A 24,529-nucleotide genomic window follows, 5' to 3' on the forward strand; every position below is an offset into this window, starting at 1 on the left:
CTTTTTCTATTGAGATGGCATATAAACTTTAGAAGGGTACAATTGACTTAAATAAAACCCTTAAAAGATTTAGTGTAAAAACAATAAATTCTGTAAAGATAATTTCCACAAGCTTGTGACCTGAGCATATTTTCAGAGGAAGTCTTTTAATACCAAGCCAACTCTCCTGTAAAACAGCAAGCTTCCCCAATGCAAGAGATACAATTCAGTTTCTTGTTAGGAGACACTGATAAAATGTTACACATGCTTGTGTAGATACATGCCTATTTTGAATGTGTACATATACATACACACACAATCGCGTGCTCTTTCGCTGTTGTAGATTTACCTGTGACTGACGCATACATGCACTCAAATAATGCACAAATTCAGACAACTCTTAAGAGAGCCCTCCTTGCAAGAACTTGCATACTGGACCTTGTCAGACCAGAAAGCATCTTGACAACAAAAAGCACTTTACCTTCCAGGAGCAGACTGCTGTTTCCCAAACTCACAAGTTACTGAATAAAGCAATGGTTCCTGAGGCAAGAATGACTTGCAGTGGCGGTCTTAACACTTGCTTGAAAACATATAACTATGGCATGATTCTGCAGAGCAGATCTCAGTGCAGACTAAAACAAGGCCCACTAAGTTGAAAGGTAAACACCTAGTTCCAACTCAGTTTCTTTTCAATGCAAATCCAAGCATATTTGCATAACCAACTTCCCATTTAGTATCCAGTGGAATATTTGTATCTTATTCATTGCAAAAATTAAGACTGTAGTAACAGGTATTTCCCAATACTTACAGTAACTGTAACAATCTATTAGATAACAGATGCACATGCACACATAGAAGACATCTTAAAAGCAAACAGAAAAAATGCTTACCCCCAAAGCTGGCAATCTTTGTGTGCAACTCACAGCGACCTTCAGTTTCCAGTCTGTTTCTCCATCTAGCTGGTCAGTTCGAATGAAACATGAACCTTGAAGTTATAAAGAGGGATCAAATTAATATTCTGATTTCAAAAATTCAGTTTGGGTTAAAATATTTAGAAGAGTGCAAATAATACAATTTACAACAATTTTAAAATAAATGTGCTGCATATAAAAGGATTCACATTTTAAGAGTGTCTGTGCACTTTCTCCAAGGAATGCTCCAGATATCACACAATTGCACCATTTTTATGATAAAACTAACAACATGCCTGTTTATGAATGGAAACAAGTTTCCAAATGATATCAGCAAGAGATACAACTTGGAGTTGAGAAAGGTTTCATTTCTTTATGGAATGCTGTCACTCACAAAATTCCAACACAACAGAATAATGAACTCATGCCTGTGATTTTTTTTTCTTCTTTCTGGTATGACATCACAAATTTCCACTGCTTATAGTCTCATGGCTTCTCTGAAAAAACCCTATTTTTTAGAATAAATCCTTAACATGGATAGCATTCAAAACAATGTGTATCCTGATGCACTACACTTAAAAGAAGTCATTTTAAATTATCTGAATCTATCAAGGATCCAAGACTAAAGAAACTTGTCAACATAATCAAAGTATTTTGGAAACAAGGGGAGCTCAACATAGACTGATACACACTGAAGAGAATTAAGTGTTCTGTACAGACAGAAGACCAGTATTCAAGAAACAGAAAACTGAGACCGGTGCAGAGCCTCTCCCCACCCCAATAACTAGTTTGATGGATATCATCATGTCTGGAGTATTACATAGGTTACTCATGTAAGACTGAAAAATGACCCCACATGAACATTGCAAATCTATTAAAAATACACAACTAACCACAATTTGATCAAGCTTGAAGATTTTTTTAAAAAGTGGTAAAATTTTAGCAATATTCTTCCCAATTGCTACACTGGAGAAAAGTATTTCTGAAGTAGTAATTACAACTTCCAACAGCCTACCAACTGTAAACATTCTTGGTACTGGGTGTGCTATAGGTTAGAAAAGATTTTACAAGTTATTTGTAAGTTTTAATAAGTGTGTACAGACATATATACATATATACCCATAATTCCTTCTATACTTCAACCAATCCAATAAAAATTAACAAAGTAGTTTCATCACCCTTAGAAGTGATGTGGTAGCAATTAAATGGAAGGAAACACTGCAAAGATGTTTATCCAGGTTTGAGTCTTATTATAGACAAGAAGACAGTCTGCTAGAAATGTGTCAATGCAATACATCAAGAAAGGGTATCTATCAGTGAACACAAATTAAGAGATAGATTCTTTTATGGGACATGTGGACCCTGGTGTAAGTAAAATCTAACAGAATCTAATGTTTTACTCATCAAGGCCTGCAAATTAACCAGTTTGACAGGCTAGCGATCTGAAAGGACATGCTTGAGAAAGAAGCCACCTGAAATCTTACCTGACTAGAAAGCAGCATTTTGGCTCAACACTTGAAAGAAGCTTACAAGCTTTCGCGTAACAGCTATATTTATATTAAGTGCACAGTAAGTAAACAAATCTTTACATGTTAATGTAGACAGCTCTCAGAACACATTAGCAAAGTTAAATTTCACCCAAACCTCAGAGAAGCAAGCTGCAAAGATGTGTTTTAAGTTCTTGAAAAGCTGGTTTTAAGTTCTTGACAGGATTCTTTATGGATTTTCTTCTAAAAATGAAATACTATAAAGCACTTTTGGGAGAGTCCAGGGACATACACTTCATTATAATGAAGGATGAAGTACCTAGGAACACCTAGAAATACCACGGTTTCACTGCACTTTCTAGCCAGGGCAGAGATAAGCCTACACTCCATCATACTTTTCCTGTACAAGACATTTCATGGTTCTCTTTACCCTTCCTGTCAATGGTTGCTCTCTTCCATCAATTTCATTTAGAATTATACTATAGATCAATGCAGTTCAAGACCAGTGTGGCTCCTGTGAATGGCTGACTGCACATATATTCATTTAATAGAGCTCACACTATGACATGTATTGGCCAGCTGCATTTCCTCTCCACTTCAGCAGTTAATTTCATCAATAACTTATCTCATAGCCTGTTTCCCTTTTATCCAGAAAAATGGACTGCTTTCTGCCAACTCAGCTTTCAATAGTGATCACAAAAGCAAAGCCGAAACAATACAATCCTCTTCTCTACCTCAAATCCTGCAGTAAATTTGACTAATTAACTTTAATTGTTCTGTAAAGTCCCGATTTTAAACTTGGCTTTACTAAGCTATACACACGGAAGATTAAATATGTAATCAGAAAAAAACCCCAAACACTACCCTTCACCCCTACCACACCCTTGGAATTGTGTAAAACTAAACCACTGTGTATTGCATGGAAGTTGCACAAACTTTACCTTTGAGAGGTCATTCAGTCCGCAGTACATAAAACTTTTAAAAATCAAAGTATTCTGAAAAAACAGCTATTTTAGTTGCTCTACTTCAAAATTCTTGGAAGCATTGCACCCTCCTTCCCCAATCAGAAAACTAAAAACCACACAAAAAAGTGGTAAAGAATTGTGTTACATACTTTAGCAGAACGCTTTAGGTCACTGTTAAAAATCTCTTATATTTTTTACTTGAATATGACTTGCCAGGCAAAAAGCCCCCCACATCTATACACGTCAGGAATTGCTGTCCCCATAGTGATAACTCTTCAACCTGAGAATTATTTTACAGTGCACAAATAAAGACATTTTTTCTTTATTAATTTACAAAAAAAAAAAAGAAAGAAAATTTAAAAAGAAATTCCACAGTGAACATAAATTGCCATAAAAGCCTCAAATAAAGGAGAATGCATAGATTTAAACACTTTATACAGTGAGGGCACTCAGATGCTCATTTCCCACAGCAAAACACAGTCATTCAAAATTAGCGGACAAAGTTGAAAAAGGATGAATGTTTGAATTATTTCTGTTGTTATAGTGAAAATTTTGGAATTCTCTGTATTAGAATTTAAGGGTTCATTTGAATAAATTATACTGGGCTTAAACAGGTTAATAATTTATCAGAAGTGGTGTAAACTTCATGAGCACATTTAAACTAATTTACACAAGTATGTAATATTCATTTAGCCTAATCAGTTGAAGACAGGCATAAATCAATGTAGAGCAAGTCCATGCAAGGTGTTGCCCAAGTGCGAATAAACTGACTTTTAAAACCATTTCAGATGAAATGGTGAAACTTGAATGCTTAGGAAAGTCCTGTGACTACAATTCTTTTTTGGTGATTTAGCAAAAGTTCAATTATTTGAGAGCTGTCCACAACCTACCTCCACATTGCTTTCCTGTGGAAAAACAGCACTCAAATACAAGGCAAGAAAATAATTTTAGGAGCCTGAAGTAACCATGTAACTTCAAACTATAAGGATACATACGTAAATATTAACAGACTCCTTACCTATGTTCATTTGAGATACAATGGATTAAAAAAAAACCTTTTTTAAAGCTATTTTGTGTGTTAATAGACTACTTAAGAAGAATGGTACTTCAAGTAGTTTTTATGGTATTTTGACAGAGGTACCAAAGATCATCTATGAAACCAGTAACTTAGGGCCATGATATGTCTGGCCTAGATTTGTCAGTCAAATGTACAGTGCTCAATACAGGAAAATTTTTACTTGCTCAGTAGCTTAAGGCTGAGCTTAAGGCTTTGGTCAGAATATATCTGAAGGACATGTACACATCACATGCTGTTGGGAATGGTGCACATGTACACAGGCATCAGTGACCTATTCCCTGCTAGAAATCCTGAAAAGGTCTCTGAACAACATTTCTTTAAATAAATAAAGGTTGTTCTTGGAAAATGCTGGTTGCATTTTCAATGAAACAAAAAAAAAAAAAAGGAAAAATTTCCACCCCAAACCAGAAAAGGAAGCTTTTTAATCAAATAAAATCCTTTTCTCTTTAATTAGTATTATGCATCATCATCACATAGCCAAATCTAGTAATTTTTTAATATTACCAAACTTGCTTATCATATTTTATGTATTCATTTTTTATGTGTGAATATCTTTAAATTCCTGAAAATAAAGTAATTAATACCTACACCAAGCCCTCAAAATTTATATATATATATATACACTTTTGAGTATTAATTACAGTTTTTAATATAGGCTTCTGAAAAAAAGGTATTACGTGGGATGTCACTTATTTTCTTAGACATTCTAGCTTCAAAGGCTTTTTTAAGCAAGTCACTCAGCAAAGAAAAATTGCTGTGTATTAATAAAGTATTTACTCCTATTTTATTTGTAAATGTTGTTTTGGTTAAGCAGAATTATGGATAATTTCTCCTTAAAACAATTAGCTTAATACTCAGCTTGTTTAACAAGTAGTTTCTAAATAGAGTTAACACAAGAAACACAAAATAGCGGTATTGGAAGACTAAGAGCAATTACTTTGCAAAAGGGAAATAATTTCTTCTATATAGAATTGCATCACCTGATTGTAATGGAAAGCTGCAATGAAAAAAAAACCCAATTCATTAAAACTATCTGAATTACATTGACATCTAATATTTGCATGAGAACATGAGAAATTAATACAATTTTCTTGCTGTAACAAACTAAACTATCCCACTTGTTTTGTATCCAGGACTTAACTTTCATTTCCCAGATCCTGGCCGGGAAGAAGGGTCTGAGAAAGAAGCTCTAAGTCACGACATGAGATGGATGAGAGAGGATTCTCAATTCAGGAGAGAAAAACTACCAAAGAAAAACTTAATTCTAATTAGCATTAAAAACTGACAAAGTGAATGACATATTATGAGTTCCACACTTCCATCCTACACTTTTTCTGCTCTTGTTTTGAGTAACCAGTTACAGCAGATCTTGTCTTCAACTAAACCTATTTAATCAGCATTTTACCAGTGAAATTCTTTTTAAAAATATTTCCATTTTTGGATTTCACAAGCACATTCAAATAAATCCCTTCCACAGAACCTTAATAATCAACTCACACATGGTATTTGTTACAAACATCAGTATACACAGTACAGAATAGCATATAAGAAGTCAGTCAACTCGGAATTGTTGAAAACTGTATTTAACATTCTCTAGGAGAACATTAAAGTTAATAGATTTCTGCTAACACTTTTTTTTTTTGCCAAATATTGGCCAGGCACTTTTTTAATCTCGATTAAGCACAGAACAGAAGTTACAGGTATAATTCAAATATGCCATAGCACATGTTTTAATGTTTTAGCGTGATGAAGATGCATTGGAGGGAAGCAATTATAATTTAGTTGTATATAGCAGATGTACAGGAGGATGCATATTTTACAAGCATACTAAAGACACAGCACCCCAGTCTTGAAAAGGTAATATGCAGGGTTGAACTCCACACTCCACTATAAATATATTGTCAAAAAGCAATTGTAGAATGTGTGCACTTAGTCCAAAAAATCCCAAAAGTACATTACATTTACTTTATATAATGTGTAACTGATAAGAATTCATGTCAGTTATTCTTAAACAGAGATAATGCTAAACCATGACTACATGTCTGGGTTCCTCTCTGTCAAATCTAAATAAATAAAATTATGTCTGCCTTCTCTCTCTAGAGCAGTATCCAATGAATTTTTTACAAATGAGAACAACAGCTACAACTAATGCCTTTCAAGCCTTAGCAAAACTGAATTATTAAATCTGTCTGCCTGTATCCTATTACAGCCTACTTATGAATACTTGATTGTATTTTGTATAATTGACAACAGTTGTCAGGAAAGGAAGGTTTTACCAGCAATCAAATTAAGATCAACTGGTATAAATGTCACAGTGAAGAGCTTGCATCAAGTGTTGATGAATTAATTGATGGGTCACTGGGAAACAGGGCACATGGAACTGCAGTGTCATAAACAGCTATATATTGTCTGGTAATATTACCAGCCTTCCTGCTTTAAGTGAAAAGCATTGAAAGAGATGGGATACTAGAATATATCCAACAAAAGAAAAATAGACTTGGACTTTGCATCCCTAACACCAGACCATTTACAAACAACTTAATTTTTAAATCATTTATATTACTTAAGTGACTATGTGCATGAAAATTTTAAACTGATGACAAGATGAATAGCAGTGCCAAGATGACATACTGGAGTACAGAGTTTCATTTACTACTATAAAAAGAAGCTTTCAATTATGACAGCTTCTAGGGAGCAAAAAACCCCCAAGATGCCTGAAACATCCCAAACATTGAAGCTACAATGCTATCCCATAGGATGCAATCAAAAACGTAGCAGCAATTATAGAAGACTCATTAAATTAGTTTAAAAGCATTAATTTCTCTTAAGACCAGGGAAGAACTGTGTGCACCTGAGATATTTGATCTGAATTAAGAAACCGATGAAGCAATTGATTAATTGGAATTTAAGCCATCAGTCACTGGATCCATCAACAGTTTCATTTACATTCTAAACAATCAGCTGATGGTCCTATAGGATATCATGTATTAATACACAGTCAATATGATACCCCTAAACTCATCACAGTTCCTTATTGACAAGAACTCAGATGTTTTTTAATCCAAGCTTGATCTCATTGCATCCTTTTTGAATTGCTGTATTGATTCTGTACGTTTTAGGAATATTTATCTCTATTAAAACATGATGGAATTCTCTTATATATAGTAAACAATGTTTCAAGTTAAAAGAAAAAATTCATTCACATTCATTCACATTCTCAAATATTAAATTACTGATTTGTATTATTTTGATATATACAGAAGCATTAATCTTTTCCATTTAATAGGATTTGATGCACCACTTTGCTTCATTATTATTCTGATGTACACTGGCAATCTCTTTTTACAGAAACCCAGTGATACAGAAAAAAGATAGTGTGCATTATGTCTTCAGAGTAATGACTGAATCAAAAACTCTGCCATACAGAATGCTTAGAACAGTTTTTCAGATCAAAATAAGGATACTGACTAAACAGCTCCCTGATTTGAGAGCTCTGACAGTGCAGCAGAGCTCACTGTCCCCATCAACCTTCCTAATGTACTCATATATTTCCAAAGATCAGTAATACAAAAAAAAATAAATATACATCTCAAACAAGAGTGCTTGTAGTGGACTTAAAGAGCATTTTCTCCCTTGATGAAAGGAGAACTCATAAGCAGAGAAGGTTGAGAAAAGGATATGGCCAAAACCAGAATCCATTGCGAGCACGTTTTTCCTCGAAGATTTTAGCAGCAGCAATAGTAATAAATGAGAAGAATGTTCCATTAACTAAATTAGGAGGAGCAAGAATGAAAGCCTTGATATCTCATAAAGCTTAAACACAGAAAAGTACAAGTCAAAGCAGTTGACAAAACCATCAGGTTACAATACGCATGTGAAAAACAAGAGGATAAATGTTTGGTTAAAATTTAGCAGGGAAAAGAACATTCTCATTTACTGTTTGGTAACTGGGAAGAAGCAACAGACTCAGCTGCGAAGATTAAACACTCGACTTCATTATGCAAAAAGGAAAGGATTTCTATTTTTCCAATTTCTTTTTACTTGACAGAGGAAGGCTGTGCAAGGCTACATAGACACCGGCAATCGAAACTCTAACTGAAGAAGTTAAGTATTTGAGCTAAATTGTCTTTAGCCTTCCTATGTACCAAGAGCAATGAGAGCGTGGCAACACAGGCCATTAAGACTTGCATGGAAAACCCAGCGCTCTCATAAGCTGGGTATTCCCTAAAAGGCAGGTTGTTCCAAGTTATGTTTTCTACCACCGGAAAGAATGCTGCTAGACTGAAGTAGTCCAAGCCTGCACAAGCTTTCATTCCAACTCCAGCCAGCCACACATCTCAAGCCCCATATGAAAGTCAGATTCAGACCAATATGTGCAAGGCCATTCTTTCCTTATGAATGCTTTAAGATAGATTTGAGGATCATTTCTAAGTTATTAGTAAGACAACTCTAAAACTACTGCAAGATTGCTCTTCATTTGACTTAATAATCACACTTTCGTAGGTTTTGCAGAAATTCATTTTTCACAATAATGATGAGGCCTACCATGAGACATTTTCCAATAATTTCAAAGAATTGAAGTAATATTAACAGCTTGTCCAGTAGAGCCTTGAGGTAAGAGAAGAAAAAAACAACCCAAATTCAATAATCTAAAACTAGAAAAAAGGTGCCAGTAGCTTAAAACACCTCATAATGCATGGTATCAATTTTATGAACAGATACTTTGCAGGAACCATATTATAAACTGCTTCTATACAAGAAATTCTAGAACCTCACTTCTGCAAGAGTAATTTTTTTGTCTTTTATTTTCAAAGCCTTTGTCAACATACCCATAAATCTATCAGTTCATAATATACATATAGTTTGATTGCTTGACTTGCCCTGCCTCCCAGATCTGCTTTGATGTTTCTCACCTTCAGTTTCTCAAAGGTGTTTTCCAAAAATGGGGGAATTGTTTGGGATTTCGGGATATTTGGATTGCTACTCCAACCAAGCCACAAAATGCCCTTAAATTTTTGGGGAAATGCATGATCACCTGGAAGCAGAAACAGGTGAGTTTATGCCTAACACAATACACAGTTTCTTTACAGGTAATTTTTTTCAAGGCTTACTAGAGGTTTTTTAAAATAAAAAGAAAATATTTGTTACTGCTTATTTTGCTATAAATCTAATGAAACACATGAATTGTGCTAGTCACCCAAGTACACACAGAAAATAAAAGAAAATAATTAATGAAATACATGTCTACTAATAACATTTTACTGTGTAATTTTACATCTCTAATATAGAGAGCAATATTATTGGCAGCTTAATGCCTGCTGAGACCACCTCTTTCCACCACATCACATTTATACTATCTGACTAGAACTTAAACAAGGAGCTGATCACATCGAATTACTATTACACAGTGGCTTAAAGTAGATACCAAAACATTTCAAGCCTGACTTAAATCAAATGCTGAAAACAGAATAGGAACTGAAGCACAGAAACAGATTAAAGTAGTTTGGACAGATTCTTGGCAGCTATTCATGCCCTGAAGATAAACTTTTATCTGGCCGTATGGGCAAAACTTAACTCTAGTCATTTATCATTCTCTATAGCAATAGATTTTCAAAACATTTTAGTTTCCAGGCAGGTAGGTTTTAGAACACTTGTTTTCTAAACATAATAGAAAATTCCAGAATGTGTGACAAATGCTACTCCTTCAGCCTTATTATTCTGTAGTGGCTGATTTTATGAAGAGATAAAAAGAGACATCAGTTGCACAACTGAATTCCAAACTGACATTTTTTTCCTCCTGGTTTGATTTTTAAGTATCTGAAGTTTTGGAACAGGCTAGAGCTCATGCAAATAAGTCATGTGTAGAACACACTCCTAACTGTCCAGAATAGTACTTGCATCATTTTTATTATATTTTTCTTACAATGAGTTTAGAGTTTCATTCTTTGACATAAATGTTCTCCTAATACTTACTTTTTAAGATTACAAAACTGGATCTTTTTAATAAGTAAACCATACTTGTTGGCAAAATGCTCTCTTTTTGTAGAGAAATACTTCAGTACTCACCATTTTCAAAACAACTCCCTTCTTTAATTAGCAAACTTTGAGATGGTGGACTCCTTAGTAAGCCTTTACTGGTTAACCTCTAAGTTCCTTCCAACAGCAAACCAAGTTATATGAATGACTAAAGTCTGTACTTGCATTGAGAAGTTTCTACCAGTCAAATGGTTAGCACTTAAAATAAAAATCCCACCTGAGATAGTTATAATGCTACAGAAATGAATTGCTATAAAGTCTCAAAATAAAAATTCTTTTCCTGTTTTATTCCCACATTTTAATCATACCATTGTTGTTAATTACAAGTAAAGAATCCTGAAAACCCTTAACTACAAATTTTTATGCGAGAGTACTCTTTTTGCTACAATTCTGAAAAGTATAAATATGTTTGCAACTAGTATTTTATATCTGAGTAAATACACCATTTTTAAATAGTTTCATAAATGGAATTCAAGACACTAATCTATACAATGGGGGAGGTTCAGAGGGACCTCAGTAGGCTGGAGAAATGGGCTGACAAGAACCTTAAAGTTCAACAAGAAATGGTGAAAAACTCTCACACTGGGTGAAGAATAACCAGTACATGCTGGGGGCCAACCAGCTAGAAAGGAGCTTGGTAGAAAGGGAACTGGAGGTCCTGAGGGACACCAGGTCGAACATCAGCCAGTAACATACACTTGTAGCAGAGGAGGGTGCTGGTATCTTGGACTGTGTTAGGAAAAGCATTGCCAGAGGTCGAGGGAGGTGCTCCTTCCTCTCTGCTCAACGTTAGCGAGGTCACACCTGGAATACTGCACCCAGGGCAGGGCTCTCCCATACAAGAGTGGTACTAGCATACTGGAAAAGGTCCAAGGGAGTGCCACAAAAATGATGGAACTGGAGCCTTTCACACATGATGAAAGCTCTGAGACAGCTGACACTGCTCAACCAGAAGACAAGGCTCTGGGATGATCCTAGTAATGTCTGTGAATACCTGGAGAGGGGGTACAAAGATTGAGCCAGGCTCTTTTCAGTCACAGAAACAATGACAGAAACACCTCTGTCATTGTTTTTTTTTTAACTCTGAGGATAACAGCACTGGCACAGCTTGCCTGGAGAGCCTGTGAAATTACGCTACTTCGCAATGCTCAAAAGCTGTCTGAACATGGTCCTAGGCAACCAGTTCTAGGTGCTCCTGCTTGAGCAGAGGTGTTGGACCAGATGGTACCTGGAGATTCCTTCCAACCTCAACCACTCTGCAATACTATCTTAAGTACTTATATAAGTAAGACCAAAACAATGGAACCCTAGCCTGAAAAATACCAGATGCAGCAACTGGCATTACCTTGCAGTCTAGGAGATTCCTGGAGTGTATAGAGGGTAATTTCCTGTTTCAGCTGGTAAACGAACCTACAAGGGGTGGGGACCCACTAGATCTGCTCTTTACGAACAGAGAGGGGCTGGTGGGAGATGTTGTAGTCAGAGGCTGTCAGTGACCATGAAATAATAGAGTTTTCAATACTCAGAGATGAGAAGAAGGGCCATCAATAAAATTTCTACGCTGGACTTCTGGAGGGCAGATTTCTGACTATTCAGAAGACTGGTTCGGAGCATACCCTGGGAAACAACCCTGGAATGTAAGGGGTTACAGGAGGGATGGACGCACTTCAAGAACGAAGTCTTGGGTGCACAGGAATAGGCTGTCCCAGTGTGCTGAAAGGCAAGCTGGAGGGGAAGATGACCAGTTTGGTTGAACAGGGAGATTTTGAAGGAAATCAAGGAAAAAAGGAGAGCTTACCAACTGTTGAAGAAAGGGCTGGTTACTCATGAAGAGTTTAGGGACTTAGTTAGGTTTTGTAGGAAGAAAATTAGAGAGACAAAAGTGTAATTTGAAATCAATTTGGCTACTTCTGTTAGGGTCAAGAAAAAGTCCTATAAATACATCAATAACAGAAGGAGGGGCAAGGAAAACCTGCCTTCTCTGTTGGTCTCGAGGGGGAACATAGTTAATCAGGACGAGGAGAAGGTTGACGTACTTAACACCTATTTTGCCTCAGTTTTCAACAGCAAGATAGGTGGCCTTCAGGACAACTGCCCTTTGGAGCTGACAGACAATGACAGGAAGCTGAATAACCACCCCAAATTCCAGGAGGATACAGTTAGTGATTTACTAAAACATTTGGATCCTCCGAAGTCTTATGGGATCTGATGGGATCCACCCTACGGTGATGAGGGAGCTGGTGGAAGAGCTTGTCAAGCCACTCTTCATCATCTGCCAACAGTCCTGGCTCTCTGGAGAGGTCCCAGATGATTGGAAGTTGGCCAATGTCACCCCAATCCACTAAAAGGGCTGCAAGGCTGACCCTGGTAACTACAGGCCTGTCAGCCTGAACTCAGTGCCTGGCAAGGTTATGGAGCAGATCATCCTGAGTGCGATCGCACAGCACCTACAGGACGGGCAAGGGCTCAGACCCAGCCAGCACGGATTTAGGAAGGGCAAGTCCTGTCTGACTAACCTGACCTCCTTTCATGATCAGGTGACCCAGCTGGTGGATGACATGAAGGCTGTGGATGTTGTAGCCAGGTGGGGATTGTCTCTTCACTCAGGCAACCAACAGTAGGACATGGGCTTAAGCTGAGCCAGGGGAGGTTTAGGTTGGATATCAGGAAGAAGTTCTTTACAGAGAGAGTGGTCAGGCATTGGAATGGCCTGCCCAGGGAGGTGGTGGATTCTCCGACCCCAGAGGTTTTTAATGTGAGACTAGATGTGGCACTTAGTGCCATGATCTAGTAATCAAAGTGGGGTTGGCTAAGGGTTGGACTTGATGATCTCGGAGGTGTCTTCCAACCCAATTGATTCTATGATTCTATGATTCTATGCAGAAGACATGTAGAAGGTTCAAATACTATGGTCAGGAAAGCAGAAGCAGAACAGTAAAAGCACTTCCACTTTACCCTTTGGAAGTTGTGTCACCAGAAAAGGCTGAAGAGAAAATCCAGCTCTATTTTTTCATACCATCACAAAGAGGACAAAGACAACATTGGTAACAATGAGAACTGTTCAACTAAGATTAATCAATTCTTACCCCCCTAAAAAGTCACTAACAAAAGTCAGTATCCTCACAGTGCTGTCGTTAGTCTGTCATAGGCCTAAGCAGTTAGCAGTAGTACAGAATAGAAACAATTCTTTGCAGTCCTAGTGTCTGTGGAGCACATCTCAAGCCCTAAAGCTCATTGTTCCTTGGCTCTTCCATCTGCAGACATAAGCAAATAGTCTGTTTAGTCCTAATTCCATGTACAGTGCCATGCCATCTTTCCCCCATAAGTTTAGATTTGTGGCTAGTTCCAGTCAAGTACGGCAGATCAATGCAGATCAATAACCTCAAAGTTACGAAGTGTCTTGAATTTTTGTGAAAAAAGAGAGGATGGAAGAACTACATAAATAAGAGAAACCCAAGCTGCTAGCTCCAACAGTCATCTGTTCTAGATCCTAGCAAAGACTGATGGCTAAACTCAACATTTGCTTAGCTCAGAAATAGCCACTGCATATGTTAACTTTTCTCAGTGAATGATAAGAATCTGAGGTTATTGGAGGTGTGTAAGTTAAATGCTTGTAGGAAAAAGACACCCAAAACTAAAAAACTTCAGTAGTTACTGACACTTTGTAGCCACACCATAAATGTAGTGTTTATTTCAGAATTTCACATTTGAAAGTTATTGGAACACAAATATTCCAGGGATACCAAGTCTTATAAACACATGCACCAGACTTCATGAAGGACCAGATCCAGTTCGTGTCAGAACATGACACATGTTAGCATAGAATACCTGACCTGGATCAGAGGCCAGTCACTGAACAACCAAGGTACCAATCCACAGCCACTGTGGAGTACAAGAATTTCAGCTTAAAGAAGGAAAGAGTTAATCTTTGAAACTTTTCTTGTGTTTTACACACACAGTATCTTTGATAATATTCCCATAAGGCTGAAGTTATTAAGACATGCTCCAGTTAGCAGTTCCTATAGACAATTATAAAGTTATATGATCTCTGAAATGCTCTGTCTAGCTTTTGATTTATGACTGAGGAGGCATATAGACAAATAAACTGCAGAGAGCATGACAAGCAATTTAAAAATGGACCTGAAAATTATGTTAAGGGCCACTTAGGATCTAGTTTAATTTCAGCAACAGAGCTTTGTATTGGTGTAACAGAGATCTTCACTACATTTGAGTAACAGCTTCACACTAAGGCAGTCAGTTCTTTTTGGCATGATGCCTACTTACGCAGAAAACAAAAATAACCTTTAAACTTTCTTTTGCAGCCAGCTTAGCATGAAGATTTCCTTTCATTTGGTGAAAGGCTTATAAATGGGACAACTCTTCCAAATTGCTTGTCACCTCTGTCATATATAATGAGCAAAATCAAGATCTGGCCATCACTAATACCACCCTACCTTTTTAAGTATATAAACTCCCAATATATTACTTCATAAATTTTTCACTCTTTTTTAATTTCCTTTTTTAAATGTTTATTTACTTTGAAAGTCACTGAAGATCCTTTGGAAACCTCTGTTACAAGGGGAGCCTGACAGCATCTTGAGAAGTGATTTCCAGCTGCTCCGCCCCCTGAAAAAGAATCCTAACTCTGAACAACAAACAGCCATGTAGCTGTTCACGAAAGAGAGAAATACCAATGTTACGGACAGTCTCATAAATACAAAACAAAGTCCCACCCATATTAGTCTTTGAACTATGACTTTTGCAAAAGTCTGATTAAAAAACATAGGAGTCTTAGAAATTAGACACAGGCACACAATTATCGTAAGTCACTAGATCCTCTGAAGAAGCTAAAAGACTATGCATCTAATGAAGAAAGGGGAAAAATCCATCTAATAAGTTAGTTTTATCAAAATAAGATTGAGACCCTAAAAGGGAGCTTCTGCTATGAAGAGTTAAAAGTACTCTAGAAAATTCAACATTCCTAAAAGTGCATAAGAGGGGTGGGTTTTAGTTTGAATTTTTTAAACTACTCATTTAGAACTCAGTGGCTTCCTTTTTTGACCGAAAATATAGGATATTGAGCTGCTGCAGACAATATTAATATGTAATGTAAATATTGAAGTTGGAAATTAGTAACTTGCCCCAAAAGATGCTTAGAGGGTGGATTGGATTTTAAGATTACTTCAAACTCTCCACTCTTTATAGATTTATACTAAGAAGCTATAAACTGCTTTATTGCACCAAAGATAAAATTACATATAGAATATAAAATCATGCAAAAACTGTTTCACAAAGTACTTAGAACTGTCAACTATAAATTAAACCCTAAATCAGTCAAAACTGCAACATCAGGAAGAAACAATTACAGATGCAAGTGTTTACTCTAGTCAAAAAACAACTACTGCCATACACTTGAAGTTCAGGAGATTATTTTTGTGTATTTTGCTCTTAAAGAAGGGCAACACCAATAAAACTAGTCAACCTGCTGCTTGTTTATAGAAAGTGCATTTTCAATGTTAAAATTCACATTCCATGCGTAGCAGAAGTTTATATAAATAACTCATATTAGAATTCTAGGAAAATTTCACTCGATTTGCTCTTTACTCACTTTACATTATTCTGAACATTTACATAGTAGGCACACAACTCTTTCAGACTGCTCACAAGCATTTTGTTAACATCAGTTACAGAAAGTAACCACTGTTACAACATGAAAAACTTATCAATCAAGTAGTTTTATTTTCTAGATAGGAAATTAATGGAGCTTCATAGAGTAAAAATTTTAATTATGACATTCAAAGAGAGCTGATTGAAGTGAACTTAAATATGGAACCGGACTTGATGGATTTTACTTTCAAAATCATTTTCTTCACACATTTCTGACACAGGGATTCATCCTGTTCCCTTCCCCCTTATTCATATAGAGGTATGAAGACACACAGGTATCCTCTGCAGATGCATTTCTGGCCTTTATTGTTCATCGACAACCGTACCTGTGCCCCATCCTTCAACAAATAGTATTACATGGAAGGGAGACTACACAATGTCTTATAATTTCACAACCAGAATGCAGAAATTTAAAAATTAACAAGGAGAAAAACAAGTTATAGTGCAGATACGCAAAATACATAATTTTAGGACTGGTTTTGACGCAAGCTAAGCAGCTGTCTCATCATATTGTTCATTTGTCTCATCATATTGTTCATTTATTCCTGCAGTGACAACACATTTCATATGAACTGCTGGAAGAACCTTAAGGACAGCAAGATAGATCTCACCAGACAAAACAGTTCTTGATGCTCCTACAACAGCAAACACTGCAGTGTTACACACTGAGTTTCCTACATATTTCTACTGTGTGACTTAAATTACAACTGGTACATACTCCTGATAGAGTAGATGATGATTGTTTCCAAACACCTTGATAAGTAAGATCTAATCCAACATAGGCTAGTAAAGGCTAGGAAAATTTTGGATCAACACATACTGACTTTCTACCATGTTGAATGCAAGTAGTCTAATTTGAAGTAATTCTTCTAAAGGTGCAGAAGTCCTCCCCTATTTTCTACTTTTCTAGGAGGTGTCACTTCATCTGAAACACATTTTGGGGCAGTAAGGACAGTATCAATCATTTTATAATTATGTTGCATACAAATTGTCAACGGCATTATGCTTTTTATTAAACTGTGGTACTGTGAGAGGGAATAAAAAGGAAAGCCCACGTAATGAAAATAGAGCTTATATAAAGAATATTAAGAAACTTTGTCAATCCAGGCAAGCTACAGATGATAAACTGCCTCTAATCAGTATTTGAAAGTCATTGGCAAGACACAGTAACTTCTTCTTTTAGCAAATATATAGCTCTACTAGTGTTTCACAGGCTACCAGAAATACTTTTGTCTTCTCTTGAAAATGATCTTTGCAAATTTAGTCTTTTATCTGAAATATATGATAGACCTCGAGTGCCACAGTGAAATACCAAGTGCCACTAATACAGGCTTACCAGTATCACAGCTATTAGCTTTGTGAAATTTAGTGCTGTCTGACAAATACCAGGCAGTTCTTCAGGATCGGAAGAGAAATGGTAATATAAAGGAAGAAAACTCATTTGAGTCATACAGGGGGGCATCCAATAGTGATGTCTAAACTTTACAAAACAGCTGTAATTTATAGGGTTCCTATAAGGAGATATTTGTTTTGCAAAGATTAAGAGTACTCCCCTATCACCATGTGAAGAGAAATAGAGCAAACAAGAAGTACTTTTCTTTCTCTCACTCAGGAAAATTCCTGGGGATTTTTTTTGACTGACCAAAAAGGTAGTATTATTTTTAAGTAAAAAAAAATTAAAAATCAGTTACTTCACGGCGTTAGATCATCACAAAACATTTTGCCAAAAATAACAATTTTAATCACAAATTGGTGGGTTCAGATTTCAGTCCTTTTCAATTTAATGACTGAAATACAATCAGACGACATTTAAATGTATGTTGCAAGACATTCATTAGTTGTACATAATTTAAAATGCTGTCAAATCATAATAATCAAGTACAGTCTTCTAAATGTATTTGCTAAATATGTTTAATATTAAAAGTTTTTTTAAAGCAATTCATAAAAATCATCTAATAGAGAAAAACATCTATAGATGTCTCATGTTCACAGTAAGATCACTCCTGGGTTATGGTCCAAGCATACTGCATTTCTCACGTATGGACTCTCTCCCATTAATCTGATGAAGGTAGAGCTTCCATCAATTTATTTGACTCTTTCAAATTTGCCACAATGTACAATTTAAAATTTTACCACAACCACCAAATTATCATGTAACCAATGTGAATTGTCAAAACATACCTGTTTTTTCCGATGTTCGGAGAAACACCATGTCAGACGGGATTCGTTGATTCTGATTGGAGAGGAAAAAAAAGGTGTATTTTTGGTAAGTTGGGAAAAAAGTGAATTCCAATCAAATGTCCAGTAATATCTATCACCAAAAGGTCACACTTGGATTGAAACTCAATTAAAACAGGATTTCTCACAATACTTTACATTCAGCATTTGCAATTCAGAAATCAATATTTTCAAAAAATTATACAATAAGCAAACAACAGTTAATCCTTTCAGATGCTCTTTGTAAGTGAATCATAAATACCTGAAGAACAGACTAACATTTTCTTGATTGAAAACAGTACTTCAAGAATAAAAATAAATAATTGAAATAACTTCACTAAGTAAAACTCTGACATTCCATTAGCATTTATAATAGAAAAAAAATAAATTTAAAGTAACCGTCTTGGGACTCAAGTGGTGAACATTATGTATACCAAACATTTTCCTCTCTCCCAACACACAAACATACACAGGGGAAACAGTAAATTTGGGAATAGCATTCTCCTATTTCATATATCTAAAATGAACAGGTTTTCTTCCTCACTGACTAAGGTACAGAGCCACATGTGTAGTTACTCCATCTGCACACCTACTTCTGCCATTTCCCTTTCCAGCACACAACTGTCTCTATCAAATCATATTTTCAATTATTTTTTGACCACAGAAAGGCCAGTCTATGATTTCACAGGTTAAACAAAGTAAGTAATATGACCTTCCCCCACAAACGCTGCTACGTGGCTACCCAAATCCACTTGTTCAGCAGCTACATATTGCCAACAGAGGAGAGGGTTTAAGAATGAAAAACCAGGAAAAGTAAAAATAACCAACATGCCAAAACCAGAAAGAGATACAGGACTGGAAAGGTAAAAAAGCATCCTGCAAAGTTCTCAGAGACCAGAGCGAAGCGTGGACAGAGCAGTAAGAGAAGATACCATACTGAATTTCAGTTTCTTCCATCACAACTTATGTCCAGCATGCCACATGCTGTATAGTTTGACACTGAAGCCATACAGAGAGATTAATTTGCATGTCATTTACAGACTATCTTTAACCAATTAAAAAAAATTTCACTTGACTAGCAGTAATGGCTATATAAGTTTCATACTTACATATATTTCCTAATATTCATTTCTGATTACTCATTAAAAGGATATAGTGAACAAATATTTTTCATATACACAGTATCTCCATTTGAGAATAGATTTCCCCATTATACTTGGTTGATATTGCCTTAAAAGCCACTGCATACCTAGGGGTCATCACCTTTTTATTTTTAAGAGCTCTACTGCCTCACTGAGGGGAAAACACATTTAGTGACAAAGCTGACCACACGGCATACAGGAACCTCAGAATTCAGCCTTAAAAAACTGACCAAATTTACTCAACATAAAATCTTAAGAGGGTCAATTCAGTATATGAGCATTTCAAAACCACACAATTATTTCACACTTCAATTATAATCAAATCCTCAAATTAATATAGCAATAATAAATGAATTGTGGCTGTATTTTGAGTATAAACTACCAGCTATAGAAAACTGGTTAATTATTTTATACTGAATAAACAGTAACAAAGATGAGGTCAAGGCTTTAAGCAATGGAGGATCTCACATATTGAACGCAGCATTCAGTCCCACCGGTAAATTTGATAAGGGTAATCCTCGTCACAATAACTTGATTGATATGCAAGTGAAAGGTATGAATTTTATGGGTTATTACAAAGACACAACTATCAAAGAAAAACATGGGTTGAAAATTATATTTACATGAAATTCAAGTGCATTCAGCATAGAGCAGCTCTGAACACACTTATCCCAGCAACAGCCCAAACCACAGCATTAGCAAACATTCAAAAAATCTCATAGATCAATCAACACAAACACAAACAGATATTTCTTGTTCATTTGAATCAAGTCAGTCCTCCATCTCAACAATTAAGGATACAACACTGCTATAAACAGAAAGAAACTCAGCATTCCCAAATGCGCTTAATTCAAAAACAGACATATAGTTTTTAATTTTTAATCCTTCATCTTTTACTTTAAGGCAGCACTTTCCCTTCCATTACTCAAAGCCAAACAAAAATATTTAAAAAAAAAAACCACTCCTGGCTCCCTCCAATAAAACAGCTCAAAATACATATATCAAGATAAATAAACACTGCTTTGTATGGCACTCCGTGGAACCTTGAAAATACTATGCCTGACTATCCCTAAAAATACTATGCCTGACTATCCATAAAAATCATAAAAATCACTTCAGAGAGCAAAAAACTTCACAGTCTCACTCAGAATGAAGAATGAATTTGTATTTGAACTAGACAACATAATTGAAGCTGATGCTTTTCCCCCATATATAATGCTGAACCCTAACATTTGCCTCAGTCAAATAGCAATATTATTTCTTTCTGAGCAAAAATATCCTGGATACTACAGGAGAAGTTTTCCATTACTCCAAAGAAACCTTCCCAACATCAGCATGCAGCCTGTGCCATTTGGAACAGGGTGATCTGAATAGATCTGCCAGAGTGAACTGCCAGACTAAGTGTTATATGGGCTTAGCTTTGAAAATAAGATGATGTAAACTCCCTAAATCTCTGGGAGGCAGGTACCTCTTACCACTCCCTGTCACATACTCCAGCTGAGAAATAGGACTGGAAACAACTGCAACTAATTTGCTATGGGTAGTTCAGTATAGAAGAACCACAAACGGCTAAAGAGATGGTGCTATCAAAATCAAAAGCAATGCGTGGAAAACAAGCAATTTAGGAAACACTAGAAAATAGATGCATATTCTAGTTTACTTAAAAGTCCTATGTAGGTAGCAAAAAACTCTCTGCATACCTTAAAATTATGCATTTCCATGCATGGATACTTCCTGACTTGCAGCATTTCCCATTTTAACTTTTTGTGCTTTTACAAATAAAATTCACGTGCTTGTCTGTATGCCAGCAGTATTCACCTTGAAGACTCTGCCTATCTGCAACTGCAACTAGTACAGCATTTTTTTGAATCTTGCCTTGTAACAGACAAGAATTATACATGTAGTGAAATTTATTATCCACCATAAGCCCAAATTTGACTGGGAATATCTCATTTTTTTGGAAAAAAATGTGGTAAAAACATTAATCTTAAACTATATTATTATACAACTACTAGATGAAATAAGAGAAAAAGGAATTGGCAACTTGAAAATTAAATAATTCTGTCCTTAAATGACAATAACAATTAAACAGATATCCAGTCTTCCTATAGATTAGCTATACATTTTCGCAGCTTCCCTGCCAGCTCTGACATAAATCCATTACACAAGTTTCAGGTTACTGACTTCATGCCTACACAAAATTCCAGTTGCTTTTAAACAAGCTTAAATACTTGACCAACATTCAAAAGTTTTGCAAAAATAACAGTCAAATGATCTAATACTGAAGCAAATACAAATTCTAATAACACAAATGAGTTATCACGTTTCTAGTCATTACCAGCTTCCACAGAAGATGCGTGTTTCTCATTCAGTAAATGAAATATTCACCTGGTACACACTATCCAAGATTCAGGTACAAAATTGGGCAGAATCACAGAATATCTCACATTGGAAGGGACCCATGGGGATCACAAAGTCCAATTCCCTGCCTCTTTGGGGATGACCTAAAACTAAACCATTTGACTAAGAGCATTACCTAGACACTCCTTGAACTTGGCCTCTCAGTGAAGAGCCTTTTCCCATAACTTCCCCTGACACAGTCTCATTCACAGAATCACAGAATGGTTTGGGTTGGAAGGGACCTTAAAAATTACCTAGTTCCAAACCATGGGAAGGGACAACTAGACCAGGTTGCTCAGAGTTCCACCCAGCCTGGTCTTGAACACTTCCAGGCACAGGACATACACAGCTTCTCTGGGCAACCCATTCCAGGGTCTCACCACCCTCAAAGTGAAGAATTATTGGCTACTATCTAACCTAAATCTACCCTCTTTCAGTTTAAAGCCATTAGCCCTTGAACTGTCACTACATGTCCTTCTGATTCAAATTCCTTGTGTCCTGTTGCTGATCACTAGGAAGAGAGCAGCAACTTCTCCCGCACTGCCGCCATGAGGAAGTTACAGACTGCAATCAAATTAGTCCTATGAATATTTTCTCATTTTAATAGAAAAAATGCATCTTGATTTTGGCACCTTTTGGGTTCTCTCTGTTCATTTTTCTTTCCTGTAAAATAATGTAAGCTTTTCTGCATAAACATATCAGAATGTATCCTACTATGCAGGGATGGTTAGAGACTGCTTTGTCGTTACTTAAAATTGACATCTTGTGTTTAATATTTTGAAAGTAGGCAGAAAGATATTGCAGGAGTACTAGATACCAAAAAACATTGACACTATTACTGCTGACACTGGAGAGCAAAAATACCACTGCAAAGACATACCTAGTCACTACAGAAGAGTGACTACACAGAAGCAGATGGCAAGTATGCCACAAAAATCTTTAACATCTCATTATGGAGAAAATTAAATTCTGTTGTACATTGACACAGACAAATAGCAGCAATATGTCAATCACATTAGCACTCTCATGTCATATTTATCAAAGTAGAACAAGTTAAAATGACAACACATAAAATTTCAAGCATTCAGAAACCAATGAAGAAACTATGTAATCTCAATTACTATGGAGATGAAGCTACAAATGTTTATCGATATATACTGAAATTTGAATATATAAGTCATGAAAATGACTTGAATACATTGTTTTGCTTAAATCTGGGCAGAATTACAGCTCCAGAAAAGAAGGGCTTCCATTCATCTCACTGTTTGCAGAATTACAGATTCAGTCCTAAAGACATAACCATGGTCAACACAAGGGAAGTGCTTCCCCAGCGCATGGGGTTTCAATGAGCAACTCTATGCCATCTAGGAGTACTAGCCAGATTGGCAAACAAGAAAACCCATAAACAACCTACAGTTCCCTGCAACACAAGCTACAATAGTCACTCGAAAAATACTGCTTCTAATAGCATTAGAAGAATTACTTTTCCATTTTTCACACATTATTATCATGAAATTGTTATTTACATAAACTTTTCCAGTTCCCTCATCAGTCTTTCAATTCCCTTCAATGCCCATAGCTACAGATCTTCAAAATTTTGCATTTGCTGTCATTTCTGTTTATGTCATGCAATGAACCATATACTTTTCTCATTGACTAAAGTATTCCTGCTTGCTTCTGAGTTATAAATGAAAGAGGCACTTCCCCAGATGTCTTCTTGGATCTGCATGCTGTGCAATGCTGCATGCTAGCATTAACTGCAATCCTTGCAAATACTGTATTAATTTCACTTTAAGCCCGAGATTAAGAAAAACCCATTGTGTCCCTTTACAGTTCCAAGAAAAGTTCTCAAGGTTTTAAGATAAAGTATTACATTTCTGCATGCTTTAAAACATTATTATGTGTTGTTATTACTAAAGGCTGTTACATAAATGTGTAATTATTATTATTAATAAAATGTGTTAACTTTTATGCCCTCTTCACATCTCCAAACTGTATTTCAGTGTCTAAATAACAATAGCTGAACTTAATCAAATCATCCCTTCAATTGTCTCATCTAGGATCACTATGCACATCTGTGCTCCCACTGTAAACTAAAAATCTATCTTAAGTCAAGGAGAACATCTAGAAGTAGCTTGCCTGTTCAGGGCAGGGGACCATTTTTCAATTTACATATACCTATGGGTTTTAGCTTTTAAAAACAGGCAATATTTTAATCTATTCAGGCTTCTTCCTGTCCTAGTAATAGTGTGCTACGAAATTTTCAGTTGGAGCAATAGATGTATTGCTTGAAACTAAACTGTTTTAAGCACATTACAGTCACTTACGAGGTACTTTGAAATGAGTTAGACTATTAAAAAAAAAGACAATAATCAGAGGATAGTCAAGGTTTAAATCTAGAAAAACCTTTCACTTAAGTTGTTAGTATTTGTGATGCAGTCACTAGTTAACATATGGATCTTCAGCTCAAATGAGTCATTAATTTCACTTCAGGAATGCTGTGAATGCATCTACCAGTCAAATACAATGTTAACTTGTTCCTCTGCCATTAGAGTGAACAATTGAACATTTCACTCCTGACTGGTTCTTTGGCTTAAGAGTCATACTCTGAAATTGAAAACTGCTTGCTCCAGCAAAATACAGTTCT

General features: G+C 36.0%; 1 protein-coding gene across 4 annotated transcripts in view; it reads right to left on the bottom strand.

The window, feature by feature from the left end:
* ATP9B (ATPase phospholipid transporting 9B (putative)) overlaps positions 1-24,529 on the bottom strand; it is a 158,262-nt gene that overhangs the window by 89,183 nt on the left and 44,550 nt on the right. For all 4 annotated transcript variants that reach the window (XM_071553491.1, XM_071553490.1, XM_071553492.1 and 1 more), the window contains 2 exons: positions 18,305-18,356; positions 870-964 (listed from right to left, as the gene is read on the bottom strand). In XM_071553491.1, the coding sequence (XP_071409592.1) occupies positions 870-964; positions 18,305-18,356 (147 nt within the window). The remainder of the gene's footprint in view (positions 1-869; positions 965-18,304; positions 18,357-24,529) is intronic.

Source organism: Pithys albifrons, chromosome 4 (genome assembly GCF_047495875.1).
Source record: "Pithys albifrons albifrons isolate INPA30051 chromosome 4, PitAlb_v1, whole genome shotgun sequence".
Taxonomy (NCBI): Eukaryota; Metazoa; Chordata; class Aves; order Passeriformes; family Thamnophilidae; genus Pithys; species Pithys albifrons.